General features: G+C 40.3%; 1 protein-coding gene across 11 annotated transcripts in view; it reads right to left on the reverse strand.

Annotated features, from left to right (window-relative positions):
- Positions 1-240: 240 nt before the first annotated feature.
- The window catches only part of RASA3 (RAS p21 protein activator 3), a 179,716-nt gene continuing 164,343 nt past the window's right edge, over positions 241-15,613 (reverse strand). For 9 of the 11 annotated variants that reach the window (XM_055701417.1, XM_055701418.1, XM_055701420.1 and 6 more), the window contains 8 exons: positions 15,199-15,276; positions 14,591-14,664; positions 10,729-10,835; positions 9,705-9,787; positions 6,001-6,212; positions 5,145-5,248; positions 3,168-3,351; positions 241-2,090 (listed from right to left, as the gene is read on the reverse strand). In XM_055701417.1, coding sequence (XP_055557392.1) covers positions 2,015-2,090; positions 3,168-3,351; positions 5,145-5,248; positions 6,001-6,212; positions 9,705-9,787; positions 10,729-10,835; positions 14,591-14,664; positions 15,199-15,276 — 918 coding nt within the window. In that variant the 3' untranslated portion in view covers positions 241-2,014. The remainder of the gene's footprint in view (positions 2,091-3,167; positions 3,352-5,144; positions 5,249-6,000; positions 6,213-9,704; positions 9,788-10,728; positions 10,836-14,590; positions 14,665-15,198; positions 15,277-15,613) is intronic. The other 2 variants (XR_008730797.1, XR_008730798.1) reach the window with 2 other exon arrangements.

Consider the following 15,613-nt stretch of genomic DNA (forward strand, 5'->3'; position numbering starts at 1 on the left):
TTTATGGCTGGCTCAGGGCCCAGTCTGGTTCACTGCAGAGTCCCACAGATGCGCAATGCTGACCAAGGAAAAGGGGTCGGGAGGGAGGAGGAGTGAGGATGGGACTCAGCAGCCCCAACAGAGACTGGTTTACACTCACAAGGATCTCTATCCATGGTCCGACTCTGAACAGCAGATGCTGTGACAACAGGCAGCCTGGTGGCCACTGTGAATCTAAACAGACTCCAAATGTGCACACAGTTTTCAGAAATAAAACATTTCTTTTAATTGGCAAGTAGAACACACATTACAGGTCATTAGTATTTTATAAACAATATTAAGTTACAAATACATGTTAAAAATTGCAGTTCTTGGCAGCTAAAAGCTTGGAGTCCAAAATTCATCTCTGCAATGCTTCATTACTTCCCTTTTCCCAATCTGCTGGGTGAAGATGAATAAAAGATCATTTATCATCTACTAGGAGGTGGTCTACTATATATTCAAACAAAAAAAAGAACCCCAAACCCTCATTCCTAAGAGCATCACTAACAAACAGACGCATTCAAATTACTTTAGCCATCTTAAATCATGTCAGATGCAATGAGGACACAGTTAATTACTCTGTAACACTTTAAGCAAAGACACAGATATCGTCACATTAAACTGATAGTTCAATGCTTTCTATTCCAATTCAGCTTAAAACCAACACTAGCTTCTACCCCACAGAAGCTTAAAGTCCATCATGCAGGCTTCTGCGTCATCAAAGCTAGATGTTAGGTAAATCAGACCCTTATACAGAGGAAAGTTACGGTGTACAACTAAACAGCATACATAAATATGTATCATATTTAGCAGATCTTTATTCCCCTCCTTAATGACTTTTGTTGGTATTAGTGAGATACATAGCTCATTCCATTTTCACTACACAGAATATTAACAAGTTATCATTATGTGTGTTAATATACTAAGTATTCTTTAACAAGCCTCTTTAAAAAAAGTATTTAAAAACATCTTGGAAAAGTAGAAATCTATTTTCCAGAAAAGCAAGTGGTACTAGGATAGCATGGACTCCAGTGCTTAAGAGAAAACCCATCTGGACAGCTCCTGTGCCTGGGAGTCAGTGTGTCTCAGCTGCCAGACTCGTACTCTGTTAGTCCTTCTCGCTGTGGTGGTAAAAGGTCATCAAAAACAGCTTACCTTGCCTTTCAGTTGGCAGACTTTCAAAGATTGCCATTCACTGGACTGCATTAGAGGGACATGTAGCTCTGACATCAGTTCATTTCTTTCTTATATTTATGAGAGCGAGTTTTATTATACTGCTGAGATTGCATCTTCAAAACCAAAGTCTGCTGAATGTGTCTGGAGAAATGACTTTGTATCTCAAAAATATCAAGAGTACCATTCAGATCGGAATTTCTATTAAAAACTGTGCACATTTAGCAAAAATTATGCTGCTGTAAAAACAAAAGGTCTGCTCCTTGGCCTGCTCAGTATACAAGCTACAACGCAGGAGATCACACCAGAGGTTTTTCTTCCTCTTCTTTTCTAAATGCAGGCATTAAAAGCAAAGTGTTACTAAGCTTTTCCTAAGACAGCACGCAGGGGTGTGGCATAATATACATTAATCAGGAACAAAAAAACAGTAACAAACAACCATTCTAGAAAATGCTGCATATTAGCAGCATGCTTGGTTTCCGAAACATAAGGAATTGCATGGGAGTTGTCAAGATGAAGTCCACACACCTTGATCATTGAACTGATCACTAGATTCCAAGAAACCAAAGCAAATTTAAAAATACACATGAAAACAACTGCCTAGAAGGCAGAGTCTTATCATCTGTCAATAACCAGATGAATAAAGTGCATAGCAACTATTGTAACAGTTTCTTGAAAAGAGAATATGTTTAGCAAGTCTCAAAGTTTGTGAGCTTGACCCTTATCCATACGTTTTGCTACATGTGTGGCTTCCCTTTTGTTTTGCTATTTAGCTTCACTGATCAACCCTTCAGCACTGTCCTGTGATTTCCTCTGCACTTCATATGGAATGTGCTGAGATCTCTGACTGCTGCCTGATGTACGTCTGGAAGCTCTTGTCACCAATGGGATGTTCTCTGTAAGGAAGAAAAAAAAAAAGGTGAAATACATCAAAGTTTCTGTCAGGACATCAAAATGTCAGAATGGAAAGAGAACAGACAAAACCTTTTGCCTAAGTTTGATTTTTAGAGTTGTAACTGTAATAATAATATTGCATCTTCAACTAGAACTGACTGATTGAACTGATCTTTTTTTTTGGCCAAATGCAGAATGCTCCTTTATTTATGTGTACACAAAATATAGTCACGTGGCTGTATCAGCCACTCTTCCCATTTTTAACCCAACACTCTAAAATAAGCTGGTAAATACATGTATCTTCTAGTATTTACTGCCCATTCCACAACCACAGGTTCAAAATTGAAAAAAAAAAATAAAAAAAACAACAAAAGCCCCCAACAAAACAAACTTCACGCTTACTTTTATGAATGGAACTGCATTAAAAACTAGTAATTTAAAAATTCCTTACAGTCCTTTAAAATACTGCGATATCAATACTAAGTCACAATCTTACTTCATATGTATTTGCAAGATCTTTCTTGGACATGAATGTCATAGAATCATAGAATTACAGAATGGTTTGAGTTGGAAGGGACCTTAAAGATCATCTAGTTCCAACCCCCTTGCCATGGGCAGGGACACTTTTCACTTGACCAGGCTGCTCAAAGCCCCATTCAGCCTGGCCTTGGACACTGCCAGGGATGGGGCATCCACAGCTTCTCTGGGCAGCCTGTGCCAGGGCCTCACCACCCTCACAGTAAAGAATTTCTTGTTAGTATATAATCTAAATCTACCCTCTTTTAGTTTACAACCATTACCCTTTGTCCTATTGCTACAGGCTCTACTAAAACATCCGCCCCCGTCTTTCTTATAAGCCCCCTTTACACACTGAAAGGCTGCTACAACATCTCCCCAAAGCCTTCTCTTCTCCACACTGAAAACCCCCGACCCTGTCTCTTTTCATAGCAAAGGTGCTTTGATCATCTCTGTGGGCCTCCTCTCTGGACTTGCTCCAATGTGGTGAAGGCCAGAACATAAGCAAGGAAAAGACTGTTTCCCAGGACTGTTCCCCTGTTTGGACAATCCACTATACTTACTGGCTTCCATATTTTGTCTTCTTAAATTTATCCCTCTTATACTGAGCATGCTCCTGCTCTAAAGTTCCAACACCTTCAATAATCAGCTTTAGTGTTTTATACGTCTCCTTAGGGTCATCAATGATGAATGTAGAATATTCTTCCTCCTCAGGTCCATCATACACAGATTTGCTGCCACAGGCCTCTGGGGAAAAAATTAAAGTACCGGAATAGGTATCAGATAGGCAGGGGGGAAAAAGCAAGACAAGCAGACTAAAAATACTCAGTCTGGGGTTCATACAGTTCCTTGGTTTGCTTCCATATGACCACCACAGGACTGTGGCTGACATCAAATGCAACAGCAGAAGCAGCAGTTCCCTGTCCTTTTGCTGGGCTGTTGGTAGGCATGTCCCACACCCATTCCCTCCTCCTTGCCTCCTAAGGAAAGGGCAGCAAGCCTGGCAGCTGCTCCTGACCTGGTGTGAAGCTGTCATTTGCTCCACAGGCAATGCAGTCATCTCAATTGTCACTAGCAGTACCCACACAAAGGCTTTTGGAAGTGCCACAGGCCTAGCTGTCCCTGTGCTGCAGGGCTGGCCTGCACCAAGGCAAGTACTCCCTTGTCAGAGGAACAGGTTCTACCCCTAAGCAGCAGCTGAACAGCGAGTATGACACTGCACAGCAACTCAGTTCAAAACAGTTACAGGTTGAAGTAGCCATGGTAAGATTTTACCACATTACTCCTAAAAGATTCATACAATAAGCCTAAGAAGAATCTCTCATGACTACTGCCTGGCTGCCTGCTTAAGGACAGATCCTAGGACAGGGCAAGGCATACTACCTTCTTATCTTACCAGGGAGCCTTCCTGGCTAAGAGATCAGGACACCAATTACACATGAGCATTTGCAGCATATTCATCATGTGATCTACTTCTGCATTGCAGCCAAGCATATTAGAAGAGAAGAGAGAATATTTCACTCTGTCTCTATTTCTCCCTAGCTTTACTGTGCTCTCCGCCTCAGCTTTCGAGTTACCTTCCCTTTGCTGTAAATGTCCACACCAGACCTGCGTCCTTTCCCCTGACACTGAAACTCGATGCTGGCTCTGGCAGTGAGGATTCAGAACAGGGGAAAGTTGGGCATTGGTTCAGACAGCTCGGAAGTAGTGAGGATCTGAAGTTTGCAACTGCACAGCAGCCAGGAACGGATTAAAGTGCTTTCCAATCTGTGTGTTTGACACCACTGGCTTATCTCACATTATAAAATAAAGTCCTATTTAAAGATCAGTGCCACCATGAAGGCTTCCCTGCCACTCCCTGTGCTAAATTGGGATTTCAAGTCTGGCACCATGTACACCGGATACTTTTCTTGGCATGCCTACTAGTACTAACTTCCTCCGCTGCCTCTTCTTTCTTTTATCCTTCATGTCACATCTCTATTCCCCTCGGCTCCTGAGAGTTTCCCAGCCAAAACTTTACTTTTCAACATTTCACAGACACCTACAGGTCATCTTTTGCTAGCAATTCCAAAAGAGCATTCCTGAGGAAATCGTTTGTATCCAGCCTGTTCTTAGGATCCAAATCATGGAATGTGCACATGACTTCTGGTAACACAAAACCATGTTCTGCTGAAACCTCAACTTTGCTGGGGCTTCTTTTCAGGACCAGTAAACTTCTGGTTCAGTGCATGCTCTGATTTGTCAATTCAGAGCATCCAAGCAACACTCTGTGCCTATGCTATTTTAGGATACTGTGGTTAAGACCGTAATTCAAACAGCTGTTTATTATGCAAAGAACTTTGTACAGACTGTGAGACTGCACACTGCACCAAAAATAATTCACACAACTGCCTGAAGACAGCAGAAAGGGAAACAAGGTAAATAATGGCCACTGTGTTCTAGGATGTGATTCACAAGGCTGGTCTAGCTAGAACATCCAATTGTTCACCATTTTTTTTGCCCTGATAAGCGTATTGGAGATGCAATGATTTCATCCTCACCTTGCATTTTCTCCAATTTCGGCATATACAAGTTGAAAAGAGAGTAGATGCGCTCAGTTTCTCTATCTCCATCTATATCCAGTTGTATATTTGCTGGCAGGCCTCTGTAAGACATCAGGAAGAGAGGTAGAAGTTATATGCTAAACAGTGTATTATGGCACAAAAAACACTTAACAAGGATGACCGTAAAAGTGAGTACTCATGAAAGCCAACAGAATGTGTGTGATAGAGCTCAAAACTTTCTATTTTTCCCAAATGAAAAGGTAGACAAGTTTAAATATCTTTATCCCTAGATTTATCCAGCACGCTTTCACTCTGACTTGAAAGAGAGGACTGTATCAGCATCCAGACATTTTGGTGAATTAGTCTGCTACAACCAGATGGAGGAGCCAAAGCACTGAACTCCCAGCTGTCCCGGTCTACTCCGACTTGTTGCTTCTCTCACTTTAAATGAAAATTGTTTCCTATGAACCAGGCAGCATCTCTTCATTTAACAGAGAGCATGAGTGGTCCCCTTAGAAAAAAATCAGTTTAGAATTAAACCTAGAAGCAGATGATTGTCTCTTTCAGGAATTTACAAACAGGACATTGAAGGGTTCTCTGACAGCTCTGAATCAAAGTAGCTTATCCCACAGTTAACTCCTATCAATGTCTCGGACTCTGAAAATGTCAACATTTTGACCAAGATATTCAGATACTGAGACAGGATCAGAAGTAACAATAAAGATGGCCTTTGAAAACACGCCGCCGCCTGTGCACCTGGCAGATCTTGGTAACTGCAGACCTGCAACTCATGCTGCAGACATGCACATAACCCTGACAATACCCAGACCAACGGCACGTTACCAGACCTTACCCTGTGCAGGGTGTGCAGCCAGGGGTATTATCTGCAGTAGCTTTACAGCAAAGCCAGTGGCCATTAAGATAGGCAGAGGGATGGTAGACCGTGAGGCGCTTCTTGTTGCATTGGCTGACTTTGGTGAGGATATCAATCCAGTCTTTGGCCTCCACACAATTATTTGCCTGGATATACAGGACTCTTCTTTCCGGTTGGATCACCTGGAACATCTGCAAAAAAAGGAAATAAGCCACAGAATAAACCCCCAGAATGAGTTAGTGAACCTAAAGACTAGGCTCGGATGGATGACTTATTAAAGGGAAAACACAGCATACTAAAAGAAAGCACCAATAAATACATTTCAACACAAATGCAGCAAATGTGCCCTTAAAACAACAAGACCTTTCAGTTGGTACAAGAAGTAAGATACTGTTCCTGTACTGTGTTCCTTAACTCTATCCCAGCTGAAACCAGGACAGAGATGATTTACAAACAGCTAATATCAGCTTGCTGGTTGGGCCTCAACAAGGTTTGTTGTCAGCCTCAGGGACGCAATTTTAGTAATGCTGCAGCTCCAAGTTTTGGAAGGCTGACAGAGGGACCCAGCACAGGGCTGAAGGAAGCGCTTGTCCGCAGGGGGCAGAAAGGAGACGGATGAGGGTTTGGATCCAGCCTCACCACAGCTTTGCTCAGAAACTGCCATCTCTCTGGTCTTTTTAACACATTTCAGCATGACTCTTTCCTTTTCATAACTTCCACGCTTCTGCTCGCAACTACAGCTGCTATTAGCAAATCACAGCAATACAGCTTCTCTTCAATCACCATCAGGTGCACATTAATTTGGCGTTATGGCTTGGGCACTGAAATATCTAGACTAGAACTCTCCTGCCTGTTCAAAACAGCTTGCAACCTAAAATGGCATGATCACATTTATTTTCCTCCTCTTAAAGGAGCAAGTTTCTGAGTAATATAATTAAGCCTTATTGCTAAGGCTTTTATCATGCACTGATGATAACTAAGCTCAAGTTCGTAATCTTAACTGCAAATCCTGGAAAGACAAATATGAATTATCTTCATTTCCTCTAGCTTCTGCAAATAATTTTCATGGGGTTTCCCCTCTCTCTCAGGTATTCCTAAATATCCCCCCCCTGCTTTGATTATTCACATCATTAGACATTATACTGCCCATATCACATGAAATGTTATTTTCCAAACAGCTGGTTTCTCTGTGCTACTTCGAAAAGAAAAACAAAGAGTCGTCCCACCCCACCACCCCCCAACAAAACACCACACCAAAAAACCAAAACCCCCACCAATATTGAAATTCACTGTTGTGTATTATAAAGACCTAAACCATTGGCCTGAATTCTGCACCTAGCTGGTCAGGAGAATGTTGCAGACATGCACTATCTCTTCTTCCCTTGTGACACTTCCAGGTGCGCATCCTTCAAAGTAGCTTGCAAATATACTTGCTAATTTGTTAACAAACTGTTTTTTTAATTACAATGCCTTTCCTAACAGGAAAGAGAAAGCTCCAGCAGTCATTTCCCTGGATTTAGTATCCTTATAGATGTCAGACAATTAAAAAGGCACAACACACAACAGCAGCATAGGAGCTGCTAGTGTGATCAGGCTAGCACCGCCAAAATACACACCAAAGCATAAGTCCTTTTCAGGACGTAACTGGCAATTTGATTCTGGGGAATAAGGAAGGATGGAACAAGGAAGACAGGAGCGTGCAGCTCAACCCTCCATTAACACAGCACTACAGGGAAAAGAATTTTAATGTCTTGCTGGGGTAAATGGAGCCTTCTGCATTACAACAAAGGGACAGATTTAAGGAGTATGGCTTTGTGTAATGGGATACCAACCTAAGTGAAGTAACACATGGCAACTGTTACTGAGAAGCCCACAACTAAGCCAAGAATTTCAAGTGGTTGCAAGACCTTTACACTAGCAAAGCCACCAGTTGCTTCTCAAACAACACAGAAGACCTGAACAGCACTTAAAGCCACCCCCACACCCCCCAAACTGTGCTTAACACAGATGAAGGCTACTGGCCTTACTGCCAGACAGGCAGATTTATCAGGACTGAGGAAGTCACGCTTGGTGCAATTCAGAGCACAGATACATAGTAAATATTTACAGAAAATTTGAATCTTTAATCATGCTTAGCACCTATGATGCAAATACATCTTTTGGGGTGTTTTGAGAACTCTGTTCTTCCTGCAGTATTCTATTTATGTATAGCAAGGTAAATGGGAATATATTAGCATGGGAAGGTGATAATGTTATTTGCTACTGCTTACGGAAAGACTGAGCCTTACTTTCCAGAATGAATATAGTCACCTTCATTTCCCAGGTAATGCTGAATTTAAGCAAACAAATAGCGCACATTTTCTGATGTTCACAATAAAGGGATATTTTTGCTATAATAAATCTTCACAACAAAGGGCTATTTTGGATGCATACTAGCCCAGCAGACTCCACATAAGTTTAACGCTGCTGTCACTGAAAAGTTGATCAGAATTATAGCCCAGCTCGTCTCCCCACACAGTAAGTTTTATCTCAACTGTGTGGCTACTTTTAGTTCAATCAAGTTATTCTGCAGAGCACAGTTGGGAACAGTTCATCACATGTTACAGCTGCCTTCTGATAAAACTTGAGAATTATTTTGCAGCTTGGTTGCTTTTGCCTATTAATTAACGTGAGTTATAAACACTGGAGCCAGCTACAGTACAACGAAGACATGCTCTAAAAGCAAGTGAACTGAAACTTATTCCACCTTTTAACAGAGACACATAGGCTACCAAAGTAATACCTGAAACAGGGAAAATACTCAGGAGTAAAGCACTGTATTTCACTTGAACAAAGTGCTGTTCGAGGAACCTAATATCTAGGGTAGGTCTGAGCACTGCCCTGCACGGTGTCTACAAGCAGTGTAGATGGCAGGAATGACTTAGAGGCAGAAAAGCTAAAAATCACAATGACTTATGTGTATAAAGAAGTCCGTAGTAGATGTATGTCTAGAAATGGAAAACACTGAGCTGTTTATTGGTTTATTTTTAAATAAAACTTTTTAAAGACTGTACTCAGCTTTGCAGGCAGTAGAGTATGAAAAAAGCTCCAAATATCACCTAAACTGATCATATCCAAGAACTGTTCTTTCACAATGGATGGCTGTCTTGCACACAGAAGTTGGCAGTAGGTTCCACGCATGAGAAATGCGGCTGTATTTTATTCCCTAACGTGGCAATCAAAACGCTAAACCATACTAGCACAGAACAGATGTTATTTTGGCACATGACCTAACCCAAATATATATGCACTTTCATTAACCAACAGAGAACCCTGAGAGCTAAGAAAGATGTGCTCCTTCACAATTATGAGCAGCCAATTCCTTCCCAACAGAGAGGTCTGACAGAAAGGGCAGGGACTCGATCATCTTACCTCTGTCTGACATTATGGAGCCCAGACAGCTGATCAGCAGTGGTCAGTACTGAGTGTGCTGCAGATCGTGAAATCCAAAGACTGCTGACTGGGCTGTTAAGAATCTGAATGGGCTGTACTTTTGGAAACTCCTGCTACTATATACAGAACAAGCAGCTGTGGTTGTACATCTTTCAATAGAAATCCAATCCAGGTTGCAAAAGGGAAAAAGACGATTAGGCTGGTGGATCTAGACCAGCCTAACTGTATGTTAATAAAGATGACCTACTTACATTTTTCATTTTAAAGGACTCCTCCTCCAGTCTTTCCACTGCCAGAATGTTTTCAATTGGAATGCTACACAGAGGGTGATCACCTGCAGAACACACACAGAGATACTAAGCAACTTATTCACAACTCAACTTCACCCTCTGCTGTTACTCTAAGGGCTGATTCAGTTCATTTGAAGATCATTTTGACTACACAAGAAAAAAATCTTTCACTCAGCAAGGATTTGCTAGCATCACCCTTAAGTAGTATCTTAAGTTCATCTCAGCTGCACTATATTATGCTAGCAAACCTCTCAGAAACTGTCTACTGCAGCAGGACACAGAAGATTTCCTGAGAAGGTGACAATGAAAGAAATCATTCCTGTCAGCTCAGCTGAACTAGGTTGATGGTGGTGATGTAAGATCTCCAAGTTGAGTGTGAAATGATGACTGGCATGATCTGAACATGATTCCTTTTCTTTCTCACTCCCTATGTATTTATATGATGGAAGGAAGTGGTATTTGTTGCATACTACTGATCAGACAGGAACAATTTGCAAAAAGCAAAATCCTTGATATTAGGCAACATTAAGTGAACACATTTTTGCAAATTCAAAGCTAGCAGGCAAATTCTTGCCTACTGTAGCCAGCTGTGCCAATGCTACAGAATTTATGAGAAGAAACTAAGATGCATCTCAGAATGTTCCATACAAAACCAAATCCCCAGCTTAAGGTATTTGTATCCTGAGTTTTGTTTCCTTGAACAAGCTACTAGGCAACTGCGAAACCTACAGATGATGTCAATAACTGAAATCAGACAAACACTACTAAATATTCTTCTAATTTACAGGGTACTGTGCTATCCAAGAAACTTTTCTAACAGTCGGTACATACTAAAATAAAGGGCAAGAATATACAGGCTGACCGAGTTGCCAGCACTGTGCCTTCCACAGTTACAGATCTGGATCTCAGCCTTCTGTTCTTACACAGTCCCTATGTTTAATTTTTGTTTTCATGTATCAAAAAAAGACCGGCAAACCTTTGTTACCTTTGCTTTTCTGATAAGTAAACTCATGATTTGTCAGGCGAAACCATCTCTTCTTGAAGTTTTTCATACCAAATCGTTTTCTTCCTTGTGCTCTCTTGATCATGAACCTAGTAAACAGGAAAACAGTTGTTACAACACAACAGATTTTACATATACATGCATATAAAAATATGCATATGTATAAAATATGTATTTATGTATATAGGTATATACATATATACATACATATACAAACATACATGATGGCACTTGCAAAGCTCTAGGAGGACACACACAGTGTTTTCTAATTATTGAGGCCTTGTCTCGACATGGAAAGGAAAGTGGTATTTGGATAGGCTTAGTGCATTTTTTAGTTAAGCCTGTCCTTTTTCCAGATCTAGATAAAGGGCGAGACACGTAGCTTGACTTGTAATCTACATAGGAACTCCAGTTAGTTGAACTGCGGTTTGTGCCCTTTTCTCAGTTACGAATCTACCTAAATTCTCTCCTACAACAGCAGAAAAAGGGCAGAACACGGTTAGTACTGCTCTGCTAAGCTTGACCTGTTAACTCTACAAGCTTTTTTTGTTATTTTTTTAAAAGCTGTGAGAAAGCTCAAAAGATGTGGAGTATGTTTAATAATTAAAAGGCAGGTGCAAGGCCTCTGGAACAGGGACTGTACCCTTACATGCTTTAGTCACTCTCAAGCTCTACAAAAAAAATCACGATGTTTCACAGCTCCATTTGCAATTGCACATTGATGCTGCAAGTTGGAAATGCAATTTCAATGACATACAAAGCAATGTGACCAGTGAAAGCTAGAGTTCCCATGCCTCCCTTTTTTGGCAGAGGAGGGACATTCAGTGAGTTGTCAGTTTTAATTAGTTTCAAACTTGAATTAGCTTACAAGAAATTGCAATGCATCCACCACTTCCTAAGCACTAATCAATCCAAAAGCTTCAAAGTGACTTTGGAAAGCCTAGTGACTTCATACTGCTCAGCATCACTTTTTTGGGGAAAAAAATGTGATGCATATGCAGTAGAGAGGTGATAACTGCTACTCTACACATTAACTGTTGTGCAAATACAGAAGTGTACAATGGAGTGAGTAAAAACTACTTACTATAAAGTAGTTTTTATCAAGTAGGAAGGCAATATACAGCACAAAGAGCACACAGAGAGAACAGCTTATTATTTGGCTGAAGATTTTCCATAGCAGAGCTAAAAATGCTTAGAACAGCTAATACTGTTTCTTGCCTCTGACATACTCAGTCAGAAACAACTACACTGCATCCAATCGAATGGCAGGTCTGTTTAAAGCCTGAACAAAACCCCAAGTTCCTTCAGAATTTAACTGTTTTGTAACCAGCTGGGCTGGTGCCTGCTGCCCATGCAAAGTTGTGTGGGCAAAAGCTGACAAGGACTGCATACAGCAACAGATTTTTTTAAAACCAGTTACATAGCCACACACCTCTCATTCTTAAAATGGTCAGATAGTTTCTGTCTCAGTCCTTATTCTTGGATTACTTGAGAAATATTTAATAAAATCATATGATTCATGTCATCACCAGGCCCACTGGCAGCAGCCTTTGTATTTCAAGGTTAAGGCAAATTTCAAGGGAAGAGCAGATATCCTTGGGCTGGGTAATATGCTCTTCTTCTCTTCCTTCTTATGCCAACACTTAAAAGGTGACTTAAAACTGCAAACTCCTAAGAGCCTCCCTCTGAAAAATGCAAACTCCACAATGCAGAGCTAAGAGCACATTTCTAATTAAATTCTTCATAACTGACATAGCCAAGAGAAGAATGTGCTTTTATTTCTCACAGATAGGTGACAAGCATTCAAATCCACAAAATTTATAAGGTCAATTTAAGTGATTTCTTTGTTTCTAACATTCACAGAATGTATGAGATCAGAGCAAACAGAAGCACAAGGGGGGGAAAAAGACAGTCTAAGATGAAACCCATTTCAGGGCTAGGTGTTTGGACACACGATTTCTTCTCATGTTTATGGGTAGATCCAAGTTTGGACCTCCTGTAGCCTTCCTCAGAAGCACTAGCACGCCCCTTTCACCTACAAAAATGGCAGGACTAGTTCTCCTTTTAATTCTCTTCCTTTTGGAAAGAACCAGGCAGACATCTGTTAAGCAGCGGTGGCATGACCGGTGCCAGCAAACCCAAGTGCCAGTGACTAATCTTTGGTACTGCACGTTCATTCAAAAGTACATACGCTATTAGCTTTCCATCTAGATACTCTTAATAGGAGCAAAGATAGATTAAAAAGACAAAAGTAAACAAAAATATTACAAAGGCAAACAAAAACCCCACTAACCAGCCACTCAGTTTGGATAAAAATCAAACCAAAGGCTGTGAAAATTCCCACCCATTCCCCATGATATAACATGGCAATAATGCAAAATGTCAGAAAAAATAGACAGCTGAAGGCCACTCCTTAATCTTGAGAACAATTTACATGGATGCTACTGAAGAAGTGCCCAGAAAATGCATGGCCACTTCTTACTTCCAGTGAGTTCACTGGGATCTATATGCTGAATATTAAACAAATCTCAGTGCTTCTTGGAGCCTCTGCCTACAGATGAAAGTCCTTTATTCTCTATTTACAGCAGGTTTTTGTTTTAAGGAAGAAAAAAAAAGTTCGTCATCATCAAGAAATGGGTAACAAAATGTTCTCTGACGGGTTTACACAGGCGTTTCAGGGTTGTTAAACAGAGTACTTCCTCCACAAAGTTAAGTCAGACAAGTCTAATGCTGCGAAGGAAGGACATGCTGTCAGCCAGTAGCTACAGCAAAGCACCAACTGCCCCTACCATCTTACCTGCATGAACTATTACCATCAACTTTCTTTACTGTTAGTTTAAGAGTCCTTACAACAGCAGCCACAGGCCGAGCAAGAAAAGACAGAAAAAAATCAGACAGGAGCAAAAGAAAGACAGAGGCAGAAAAAAATAACGTTTTAGAGTTAGAGGGAAAATGTTACAAACTATACATTTATTTTCAAAAATAAAAGAATGATAAATGTACAGAATTAAAATAGACAAACTTGCTTCTAGGGACAGACAGTCATCAGAGAAGTGAGGTGTACTGCAGAGGTTAAATGAAAGGGGTAGTCATGATGTCATCAAAATCCTAATTTTTGCATGACGTAGAGCTACCATGAAAGCTTGCTTTCAAGCAGCAGTTCAGCTTACTGAGCTCTGACAGGAAGAATTTGGATTTCTACTTTCTTCCTCCCAGCTCAAAGAAGCTGCTTCCACAGTGCACTTAAATGATCTTAACAACTCAGTTTTGTAACACCAAAAGTGTCAACAATTAGTATCTAAAACTAATACAGCATATGGAACATGCTTCCAAGAAACAGGAAAGGTACTAAAACTGGAAAACTGTTCCAAGTGCATCACAAATTTTCCTTGAAACGGACATGATAATCACTAGCATATGGATCTTACAGGGCAGCAAAAGCAAATTCCATTGGCAGGCTTTGCCCTTACTAAGATATTCAGTATCTGCCTTCACAGCAGAATCTTACAGCTTTTGTTCACTGGAGCTCAGGAAAAAAAAAATCAATTTGATTTAATACAATGCTGATTTAAATTAATTTTGCCGTAGCTGTGCTAATTAAGTTCTACAAGCTTCTTTTTCCCCCACTTATTTCAAAACATACTTATATCAAGATGCTTAAATCAAATGAAAAGATGTTAAATTCAGCTATGACAGCCACAAAGAGTAGAAACTGCAACTCAAGAATCCTCCTGCATTCTTCTCTGAACGCATGGATGGGATAGGGGTGGTGGAAATAAAGCTAGCTGCATTAGAATGGTAGCAAGCATAGAAGTAGAGGGGTTTGTTGCACATGCATGCTTACCCTTCTTTAAGCAATATAGGTTGCTCTATGCTCTTGTGATCTCTCCTTCCCGAAGATGAAATTAAATCTAGAAACTAAAAGGTGAACAAGAAGCAGAGGTAAAAATGACAGGACTGGACTGCCCAAATTAAAATTTTTAACATTTGTACAACACAGAGCTACAAGAAAGTATGGTAAGAGTAGTTAAACAGAAGGTAATGGCAGAAGCCTGAGGAACTAAAAATAGCACAAATGCTCTTAAGCAGAAAAACTGCAGATGACCAACACTTCTTGTGCTTCTCCTTTGTTTAATGTATCTTTCACTTCCTTTTGGACTAAGCAATTTTTGTCACAGGTCTGCAGCATCCTATGAAGCATGCACATGTCTCAAGCTCTAAGCAGCAGCTTGTTAATCCAAGCTAATTATTAAGTAGAAGTAGATCCAAAGAAATTCTACTACTGACATGCACATAACTTGATAAAACTTTCTTAATATTACAGTTATCAGAAGTCTGCTTTTTCCAGCACATGCTTCCTGGTTTACAGACAGTATGTATTACATTCTAAGATTCCAAGCATCAGCTTCACAACACAGCAGGATTTTCAGAAGAGTCACATGCATTACTCACATTTTTTACTGCATCGGCATATTTCTGCTCATTAAAATAGTCATAGAAAGTAGCCATGTAGGATTCCTTGAAATTGGCCTGAAATACAAAGTCAAAATCATGCATATTATAATCCAGTTTATACAGAAAATATTATTGTAAACAGCAGTAGGCCATGAAGCAAGCCACCGCAGATAAAAGGGTGGGTTTTTTTCTGGGCAGAGGTAAAATAAGCAAAGCACTACTTTCATGTTGTACAGCACACATTCAGTAGTAGTGAATTTTTATTTCGGAAAGGTAGTAGAATGCATTTCAGTGTTCAGTTACCACAGTTAATAATGCATTCTTCCAAAGGTTCAGACTTCTGCTTTGACTTTTAATCTTGGTCCTAAAAGAAGCTGACAAAACGTGTGAGAGAAGGAATTCTATTGTCTTG

Source organism: Falco cherrug, chromosome 2 (assembly GCF_023634085.1).
Source record: "Falco cherrug isolate bFalChe1 chromosome 2, bFalChe1.pri, whole genome shotgun sequence".
Lineage (NCBI taxonomy): Eukaryota > Metazoa > Chordata > Aves > Falconiformes > Falconidae > Falco > Falco cherrug.